The sequence below is a fragment of the Syngnathus acus genome, chromosome 4 (genome assembly GCF_901709675.1).
Source record: "Syngnathus acus chromosome 4, fSynAcu1.2, whole genome shotgun sequence".
NCBI lineage: Eukaryota > Metazoa > Chordata > Actinopteri > Syngnathiformes > Syngnathidae > Syngnathus > Syngnathus acus.
Window position 1 is genome coordinate 10,508,212 of NC_051090.1, and position 10,342 is coordinate 10,518,553.

General features: G+C 46.8%; 1 protein-coding gene across 5 annotated transcripts; it reads right to left on the bottom strand.

Annotated features, from left to right (window-relative positions):
• Positions 1 to 103: 103 nt before the first annotated feature.
• On the bottom strand, positions 104 to 6,507 carry hps3 (HPS3 biogenesis of lysosomal organelles complex 2 subunit 1). 5 transcript variants are annotated; one of them, XM_037249306.1, is made up of 24 exons: positions 6,409 to 6,506; positions 5,983 to 6,040; positions 5,844 to 5,915; positions 5,608 to 5,701; positions 5,467 to 5,540; positions 5,124 to 5,336; positions 4,927 to 4,978; positions 4,671 to 4,753; positions 4,479 to 4,602; positions 4,207 to 4,357; positions 4,043 to 4,122; positions 3,675 to 3,846; positions 3,422 to 3,503; positions 3,141 to 3,298; positions 2,737 to 2,845; positions 2,441 to 2,655; positions 2,116 to 2,293; positions 1,785 to 2,018; positions 1,525 to 1,722; positions 1,256 to 1,450; positions 993 to 1,097; positions 706 to 912; positions 546 to 633; positions 104 to 421 (listed from the first exon to the last, which is right to left on the bottom strand). In XM_037249306.1, exons 2-24 carry the CDS (start codon positions 6,031 to 6,033, stop codon positions 294 to 296), a joined length of 3,063 nt encoding a protein of 1,020 aa, XP_037105201.1. In that variant the 5' UTR covers positions 6,034 to 6,040; positions 6,409 to 6,506; the 3' UTR covers positions 104 to 293. The 5 variants fall into 5 exon arrangements, with proteins under 5 accessions (XP_037105201.1, XP_037105198.1, XP_037105197.1 ...); XM_037249303.1 differs by having other exon boundaries at positions 5,983 to 6,050; XM_037249302.1 differs by having other exon boundaries at positions 5,983 to 6,156.
• Between the last annotated feature and the right edge of the window lie 3,835 nt (positions 6,508 to 10,342).

A 10,342-nucleotide genomic window follows, 5' to 3' on the forward strand; every position in this document is an offset into this window, starting at 1 on the left:
TACAAGTCTAAAAAAACAATGGGTGACCTTTGTGACTGTCGGAACTCCTACATGCGCTGCTTTCATAATGTTAAGTGTTCAGACCCAATCGCCACTCTGCAACTGAATGTTTGCATGATATATTTCAGTGATGAGCAACGAGGCGCAGCCCCCAAGAGGCACGAGTAGCCCGCAGGCCCGTTCCAAGACAAAACCGATGGCGTGACCACTTGGCAGTGTTTGTGACACCCATACTGTAAACAGCAACTCAAGCAACTGTAGCCAACATGATCAAGAGTTTGCATGCACACGTGTTAGGCCAATAAGTGTCTCTGGCTGCAGGTCAACAAGTGAGGTAAGAAGTACGAAGCTGTTCCGTCATCAGGTATGAGCTCCAAAAACTCTGCAGGACTTGTCTCCATGGCAACAACCACCAGCGTCTCTGTTGGGATCAATGAATGTGGGAGTAAATCTCAATCCTCGAACATTACGCAATCTTAAATTTGCATACAGTTCTGTATTGAGTGCGCTAAGGACACATGTTGCGGCTAATAAACCGCCTGTACCTTTGAGAGCCGCCAACAGAATGCTGTTGTCCGACGCGGTTCTTGTCCGATTGCAGATTTCTGGGAGCAGCTTCTTCCACCACAAATCCTAAAGTTTGGGCACACTTCATGAGCGAGCAAAGTAAACCCACAGCATCCACTGGCACTCCTATAGACTGACCATGTGTTGATCTTGCAAGTGGTGATTGGCGTAGGCAATAATAGCCTGGGGGCATCGCTCCAGAAGCTCTTCAATGCTGCGGTCATACTGCCCTCTTCTGGTGGCGCACAGGATGTGCAGGCTGAAGCCCCACAAGGTTTTGTCTGGCAGACTTTCCAAAAAGGGTGTGACTGAGCCCACAGACAGCGACGGTCCGCAAAGGAGTGACTGCAGAGAATGCAAAGTGGCCCACCCGATCCTACAGTCCCGATAATGCAGACGCACTTTGCAAGACTGAATACTCTTACCTGCATCTTGTGTAACGCCTCCTGATGTTGAAAGTTGGTACTGTGAAGTGGACTGAGAACAAAAAGCCAGGGATACAAAGCACCGTAATGGGAACAGGAATTGATCTGAAACAGACCAAACACACAGATTTTGGAAGATGATAATTATTTTCAATAGTCTGACCAAAAAGTTGTATTTGAATATTTTAGCAAAACATGTTTTCAAAGTGTCATTGTTTTCTCCATCTATAGAGTTTGAGGAGAAGAAATGTTAGCAACTTTACCAGATCGTCAGCGCTCTTCAACGACTTCCGTGGTGGAGGTTCGTGGAGACATTTGTCTGTGCTCGTGTGTATCAGTCGCTCGATGTAGACTGACGACAATCGGAAGAGAAGCTCTTGAATGACACCTTGTTGTGATGACGCCATCAGCGTCGCCTCCCAGAAATCCACCTGCAAGCTGTTTCCACAGCCCAGCGTCTACATACGCATGAGAACGGTGCTTATCCCTGGGCCGGCTTCTGACAACAAACGTTGCGACGACTTGATGCTACCTGAAACATTCGGTCCACCTGCTCAAGGTGAACTTTGTTGTTCTCGTGCAGCGCGACCATGGACGCCACCAGCAGGCCAGGCTGGGACTTGACCATTTGTTGGCTCAACGCCGTGGGGCAGATGTGAGCGTGCTGGCCTCCACCTCCGCCGTGCAGCAGCAGCCTTGGCTCCTCGATGAAGCCATACACCAGCACCATCTCAAAACGCAGAGACAGTTGTAAACTCGGACCGGATTCGGCACCCCTCCCCGCCCTCTCACCTCGGCATGTCTCTCCATCAGCTGTGTGTACTGTGGCAGATCATCCAATCGCAGCGTCATGGTTGCCATGGTGATTGTCAGCGCAACAGACACGCCTGCACTGTCCTCCAGATGTTGCAAGATTTGAAGTGTCCGGTGAGGGTCTACATTTACCATTGTTGGGCTGGCACACACGCTGACAAGCTGGGAGGGTTCTGATTGGCTAAAAATGTCGATGACCTCATCGGCCGCTTCCTAGGAAAACAAAAGTGATGCATTTGTTGCAACGACACAATAAGCTAACCGTGTGGCTCACATCTGCAGTTTTTGTTTGGCGGCGTGTCCGCATTACCTGAGTGAGATGCAGGTCGGTCTCTTCTAAAAGGAAATGCTTCAGGTAAAACAAAAAGCCCGGGCCGTAGGTGTGTGGGCTGCTCGGGAGGGGGCGGTTCCTGGCCATGACGTCGATGACTGATAGGCCCGACATTCTGTAGTAAGGCAGCGCTTGGTGACAGTGTCTCTGGCTTCCCCTTTGGTGATGACAACATAAGAGCGAAATTTGAAGAAGAGCTCATGAAGTCCTTCTGATCCAAGTCTTGACGCTAGCATTTGGTTCTTTTCAGCAAGTGGCGGCGATACATTAATGAGCGTGATAAGATGACGTGAGAAAGTGTCACCTGCTGAAACAGTCCGCCAGCTGAGCGCAGTTCTCCCTGAACGCCTCCTCCAACTCTGCTTCGTCAGGACGGCCGTGTGCGGGGCCGCCGCCACGCCACCACGGCTGACGAGGCTGGAGCGAGGCCGCACGGAGCAGCAGGTGAGCTTCGCTCAGGAGGTGCCCAAGGCTCTGCGCTTGCTGGTTGTTCTGCACGTAATGCTGGCTGTATTCAACCTGAGGAACGGACGCATGGAAAACAAAGAGGTTTGCACGTTTTGACGAAAGATGCATTTCAAGTCAGGGCCTCTACGTTACCATTTCTCGGTAGAGAGTGAGCGGAGGAACGGTTTCAACCACATAGAGATTCCATCCATGTCCGACAGCATCGGTGTCCTTGGGAGCAGATGCAGTCCACCTCCTGCTCCTGAGGTCAAAGGGCACACAGACAGAAAATTGGAAATATACTCAAAAAGAACAAGTTGACTCCAGATTTGGGTCGAAGTAGATAAAGGAATGAAACTGAGGCTCTGATACAGACTTTAAGATGATAACTAAAAAAAAAAAAAACTGCCGTGTCATTAGAGACATCAATCAACACAAATATCATGAAATAAAACTACAGTGAAAAAAATAGATACAAAAAAATGGAATAGTCGGTACGAGTTGTGGCTATTGCTCATCACAGTGTAAAATGGATGTTTTGATTTGAAGCGACGTACAGGCCTCGACGTTGCGCGTTGCGTTCGGTCTCCTCCGGCGCGTCGACGTCAGCGGCAGAGAACAGGATGACGTGACGGCCGTACGTGCACACCGAGCGAAGGCCGATGAACAGCTGAATCCTCAGGGCGCACACCTCCAGGTTGCAGGGCGGACAAGCCTGCCGACACGCAAACGCCACTTTTGGTAGGATCCGCCCACTACAACTATTTTCGAGGTTCACAGATTTGTCTTTGGACTGTGGCTCATCTCCCTGTGTGTTTTCTTTCGGCCAGACTCGTACCCTCATTGTGGTATCAACGTAGGGGTCCTCCAAGCGGGCCGCGACTGCTGCGCAACGCACCGTGAAGCACTGCAGTGCGCTCCTAACACACAATCAGACCCACATTCGCACGTGAGTCACATCACAGTGACAGAATTCTATGAGATTAATTTCAGGATTAAACGAGACAGAAAAGCAAACGTGAGTACATCATGCAAACATGTCATGCACTTCTGACTGTCAAGTGAGGAGCGCATTCATTTCCCAGACTCACTTGGTAATGACGTGTAAGAGGTGATCTGTGAGGACGGCTTCCAAGACCTTCTCTGGATACTGATAAATCGAGACAAGCTCAACTCCACCTTTCAGGCTGTACAGGTAGCCAGTGGTAGGAAGGGAGAAGAAGCAGAACACGCAAGGCGGTTCTTCAACCACAGACTGGCCGCCTACAGAGACAAGGACGCGCATATAATATAATATAATATAATATAATATAATATAATATAATATAATATAATATAATATAATATAATATAATGATAAATAAAAAAAAAAAAAGATAAATATTGTAAAAACATTTCTGTTATTTTATTTTTTTTTTTAAACACATCTCAGTGATGCATTGGATTGCGTTCAACTAACTTGTGAATAAAGGTTGCAGTTTTAGGGAGTGAAGCTGCGTCTCCACACCGCAGCCCTGAAAGTAGTCTGGAGTAAAACGCCTACAGGCGAGACATTAAAGATATTCAAACAAAGAAATCATCACTCTTGCTTTCAGAATCTTACTCGATCCAATACACACGCACCTGAAGAGAACATAGGAGAAGGTGTTTTGTCCTCTGTCCTCCAGCCCCGTTTTCTCGATGCTGACGGGGATGTCGCAGTCTCGCGCGCGCTCGCCCAGCAACTCCTGGCGCCGAGGAAGGAGCAGGAAGTCGACCTGGTCCTCAGCTTGATCTGCGCACGCGCGACACGGATTCCAACAAGCTCATTAGCAACATCAGCAAGCGTTATCAAAACAATTAGCATGCACTCGTGTTGTCAAGACACACACATTTTTGGAAGGAATCCTCCTCACCATTTTTAGGCACTTCGGATGACTCCTCTGGCACCGGGTCGTTTGGTTCATCATTAGCATCCAGTTTCAGGACCAGCACCTCTAGCTCCGCTTGCACAGCTACGTATCCTGCACACAGCGCCACCTTGAGGGAAGCAGGAGATATTCACGTCAATGGACAAAGACGCAGCTCACAACAAACACTCAACATACCTGTTTAGGTTTCATTCCCGGAAGATGCAAGATGACGGAGCGTTCAAAGTCCAGAATGGACGCATTTTGGTTTGAACTCTGATCTACAAGCAAAACACGAAACATGTCTGAATGAAAAATTGGGGGCAAATATCCTTTTACAAGTAGACGATGGAGAAAGTCCCGTGTGAAGAGGGAAAGAAAAGCTTTCAAAAGCTTCCATGGACACATCCTTAAATTATGCTAACGGCACAAAAGAAACACACTTGAGTGTTACCTGAGCTCGGACTGGTGCTCTGCTGGCCGTTTGAAGGCTGTTGTACGTTTGGCTAGGTTTGAAACCACAAAGAAAACATTTCATACAAAAACAGCATGTGAAATCACAAATATTTATTTACAGGAAATCAGATTGACAAAAAAAAACAGCAAAAGCCAAAAAATGTGAAACACGCCGTAGCCCGGTTTTGCACTGACCGTGTTTTGCTGGTTGTGTCTTCTCAAAGTAAAGAGAACCAGAGTCTTGTCGCAGCCAACCAGGAGGTCACCCGTCAGCGGGCAACAGGCCACAGCCACGGGACGCTCTGATAAGGGGATTTCAATGATCTCCATCTGCGCTCCGCCTCGCTGAGACGCCCCTCGAAGGAAGTGGCCCAACAAGCGCACTCCGACGCGAGCCTTTTCCTCGGCCTATGAGAGGAACATGCGACACAAGGTCAAAGTTAGCTTCCCGTGTGGCACATTATAATAGGGAAATACTTGGACTATTAAAAAAACGGCAGAATTATCCTTCAACAGAATTATTTGACAAATGCCACACCTGGTAACGCCAGTTGGTGTAGGCTCTCAGGTAGGTGGCGCTGTTCTTTTCCTCTATCGTGACCAGGTAGTCTCCTAGATGTGTGATACAATGTCAACGAGAATTCGTTGCTGGAGTGGAGAAAGAAAGATTGGGCTCTACCGATGTCGCTGTACAGGATGCTCCTGACCGTGCCCATGGTAGCAAAGCGACAGATGAGAGGGCAGCCCTCCTGCTCCAGATTGTAGGCTTCCACCTCAAGACAAAAAAGGGGAGGTTTTCTTTCATCATTTTAAAGGAATATCATAAGTTTAAGAATGGGTTGCTGCATATTGCGGCTCAAATTACAGACAGCGTATCTGATATGTTAATTCTTTAATAATAATAAGAGAGTTAACCTTGCATCCCCCGGTCGCAACCACAAACAAGGCGGCGCCTCCACAGCAGATCAAGCCAGGCTCCTGCTCCACCTGGTCACAAGGGGAGCAATGAGCTCGATGATGATGAATGACGTTTAGGTTGGCCGGTTCCACTCACCTGCACAATCTGTTGTGAGGCGTATGGGTGGCAGTTGTAGACGTGCACCATCTTTCATCTACCGTTAACTGATTCAGTCAAAAAAGCTGATTCAGTCAAAAAAAAAAAAAAGGCGAAGTGGAAGGCGAGCTTTCAATTCGGTGTTCTACTTTCACTTTCATCTGCAGGATACCCCTGGGAATGCAACCAACGTTAAACTGTAAATGAAGAAGCACGTGTAAGTCTCGTCTTGTCGCAAATGTGCAGCGAACAGACAAGTGCTTGTGTGTTGCAATCCTCTAATCGATATCACATGCTGCGATCTTGTGAGCTGAATGTGGGGGCTGAAACCATCGACTTGAGCTCCTTTCACCTTCTCTAAGCTCACAGTCGACTGAGATAGGAGCGCATTTACAATAAGCAAACACAAGACGCGTCTACGTCTACCTGTTTCGTTGTGTGGTTGTGTGTTTATCCGCTTTTCATGATCGAAAGCTGCCGTTGAAGGCTTTCATACCGCAAAGTAGGAAGTTGATGTCAACAACGGTGACCGCGCCCCCGTAACCTCATTGGCTCATTCCCGTGAGTTTAAATCGTTTTTTTTTTTTTTAGTCCGATGATTTTTTTTTTTTTAAATATATTTTTGGTTTATATTCCTATAGCCTGATTTTCCCCTTCAAAGCCATAGAGTCAGTCAGTTCATTTGAATCAATCATATCAAGCTTGGAGCACTTTCCTGATCTCACTTCAATTTTAAATTTAAAAGGCGCGTTAATGGAGTGTAGATTATTCATTCTACAACGTCCCATGGCCTAATAAGCACACTTTCAGTGTTTGTACAATTTTAGGATTCCTTTATTGTGCAGCTAAAGAGTTTGGAGGACAGCATTGTGTTTTGCTCATAACGCCAGGAGGCGCTTTGGCCAAGGACAAGCCGTGGTGAATAGTCACGAAGGAAACACTTTAATGACTGCACGCAGCTTTGGCATTAGAACACTCATGATGTGATGTACAAAATACACTTGATAACATTTTTCAAGTGTCTGTCCTGTTCTTGCGTATTAAAGTGTGCCTGCTCCTCCCCTCGTCCTGCTGCTTTCATTAGCGCATTGTTTGGCGCAAAAACAAACACACCGGCCGTCACTCTTCTTCAGCCTGATCTCTAAAACGACTCCAGAACAACCTTGGGCAGAACTGGACGCACGCAAGATAAATGACACAGACTGTGTCATGGCGGGACCTTCACAACTCAAACTCGCACAGCTCAAGGACTTGTTGTTCTGTCGCCTCAACTATAACAAACTCTTCTCTCGTCTCATCTCCATTTGTGTGCAAATCCAAAGTGACATGTTATCTTTATCTGCTCATCCAATGCTGAACCACAATACAAACTCTCAATCCTGTCCGGGGGTGTTGATTTAATGGCTGTGGACAGTGATTCGTTTGTAATTTGCAAAAACCTACCAACATTTCCCACTCTGCTCCATTTGCTTTGTACTTTACGTGGAGTTGCAAAGGAGGCATCCCGAACCGTACGCTATTCCAGCATATCAGAACTATCAGGAGCTTTGTTTTAATGTTGACTTAATGTCTGGCCAATGATGGTGCCATGGCGTCTACAAGCTAAGTCATGCGCTGCTAATCCTGGATGGTTGAGAAGCAACGAGCTGGACATTGTTGATATAATATCCAGAAAAGGGGTGGCGCTGATGTTGAAAGGCCTCCCTAATGACAACTATTGAAAATGGCCGCATCATAGCAGGTGACGACGCAAATGAATGTAAAGTCATTCAAAGCCTAAAATATGTCGTAGGGGAGCATTAAAACGCAAGGTAACATGAAACGTATTCAGAGGGACTGTGGCGACACATCGCTAAGGACAGGACACCGGGAACATTAACTGCCATGAGTGAGGATGTGCAGGGACGTAGCGCTCAGGCAATTACATTAAGTGAGACGAAGGGGACGCATGGTGCTGACTGGACCCAGAATGTGTTCGATGCTTCGTGCAGGACTCCTCACTCACATTGCATGTGTCTTTGTGCAGCTTTGAGCAGTCCTTCCTCCATGAACTTAATCCATTTGCAGTTGAACCTCATGGAGGGCAATGGATGACCTGTGTTTGTTTCTACTAGTTACGAGCTTACAGAATGGACACGAGACACACATGGCGTCCAAAGGATGCCTGAATGCAAACTTGATGTCATGGCAGCAAACGTTAGACAATAACCGATGATGGAGAATTTTATTTCAGTGTGTTTTTTTCCAGGAATCCATCTAGAGAGTTTTCTTGCCATCTTTCATCCAGATGATACTTTTAAAATCGGAGCAGGCAGGACTGTCTGCCACACAGATGCCTTTAATTCGTGTTTTGTTTTTTCACGAACATTACGAGCAGTTTAGCTGCTTGCGATTCCACCGGGAGACAATAAGAGTGGTGGATTGTTCTTCAAAGATAATGGAAATGAAGGCGGGAATGAAAATGAAGCGCGCAGCTGCGTTTGATAGCGTCAGACAAAGCAACACCACGAAATGTTCACACAGAGCAATTTTGTCTCACGCTCGAGTTTTTTTTTTTGTTTGTTTACGAGTCCAAGCGCGAGCTCGTACGCGTTCTTCTAATAGGAACCGAGAGCGCGAGGTCATCTCCCGAGAGTCTTCTTCTTCTTTCTGTTGAACTTTTCCCTGTGGCTCGGACCTCCACCGGTTCCCATGACCGCATCGTCTCTCCAGAGTGCTGCCGCAGCATCCGATTTCTCATTGAGTACGCTGCTATAAATAGACTCATCGAGATGCAGCCCGCCGAGTGAGCCAAACCGGCTTGTCTGTTAACAAAAGCAAATCACGGAGGGACTTTGAAGGGGGAAAACAAAGTTCAGCTTGGTCGGCCAAGACTGCATTAGAGGACAATCTCCTCTTCACTCTGTCACTCTAATGCCTTTACTGGCTGCGCTTTCCAGACCCAAGGGCATTCGTTTTACCAATCACATTAGACTGGCACCAGTCGACCAATTGAATTAAATTGCAAAATAACATCTGCGCCAAGCACCTTTCAGCAAACTAGTTTTAGGTTTTAGGAGACACCATTTTTCAGGGCCGCTCCTTGCTTAATCACCACTTGCGCATTTGTGTCATAAACGGAACATAAATAAAATAAAATAATAAATAAAACAGAGTCAGTCCCCAAGTAGCCACTTCCAGCGGTGATTTGTAATCAGGTCGGCCAATTTGACATCACCCGCAAGTGGAGCTCTTACAGTTCCTTATAAATGTACTTCATGCATGTTGACCTTGTAGATTGTGCGCTTGTTTATTTTATATCACGTGCTTGTTTAACCACCAGACATTGAGCCAATATCCGACTTGGTGTTGTGAAGGAAAGCTCCATTTCCTCTCCACCAGGGATGGACTTGTCAACAAGATTTGTGGTTAGCTCCACAGTGCGTGTTCTTACTTTATGTACTGTAAATACCTTCCTCAGTCCAGTTGGTGTGTACTGTTACCACAGACAATGTCATCTGTGTAATCTAGCATCTGTCAAAGCAGAGAAGATCCGGTCCCGGAATCAGACAATTCTGAGAAGCGTTCACACTGACAGTCAATGAACCTGAGGTGCGCATTTTGGTGGGTGGAAGCATCTTACTCTTTTAAAAATCCCCGCCCATTAAGGCCATTGCAGGAGTCACAGCTACGATGGCAGAAGGATATAAAAAGGCTCAAGGTACGGCGAGGAGCCATCTTTGTGGAGAATTGGAGGAGTTAATCATTGGAATCCACATCCAGCATGTAGCAAGAAATCGACACGAGTCACCATAAGTGAGGCAACTCAGCGCTAGATTTTGAGCAACTCAACCCGAGGCTGTGAAGCAAGAAGGATGGGGAGTGGCCAGACATTTAGCCGTTAACTCTCAACACGTTTTTGACAGAAAACACCCGCCGGATAGTTTGTCAGAGATGGGGAGTGCGTGCAACGAGGGAGGCGGATGGGGGTGAAGCTTAGAAGGAGGTGGCGTAGGCAGTGCCACGGCCTCGTAAAGTATTTCTAATCCCACAGAAATCATTTGAATGCTGACTAAATGACTCTTTAAGGCCTAAGGACGCGCGGATATTATCAGGAAGTGCAGGAAACGTCTGTCACGGTGTGTGCTTCCGACCGTGTGTACGTAGGAAGGCGTGCAAATAATGTTTTTGTCTTCAGACATTTCTTGAGGATAAAGCCTTGAACTTGTGTTGTGTGCCGTTAAGCCAAGATCAAGCAGAAAAAGTCTAAAAATACAAAGTAGGAAACGAAAGGAAGATAGGAAGGAAATGTTGCGATGGAATTTACTCTCGATGAGAGAACAAGCTCACAATCAGAAGAAGGTGTCATGAACGTTTCGTG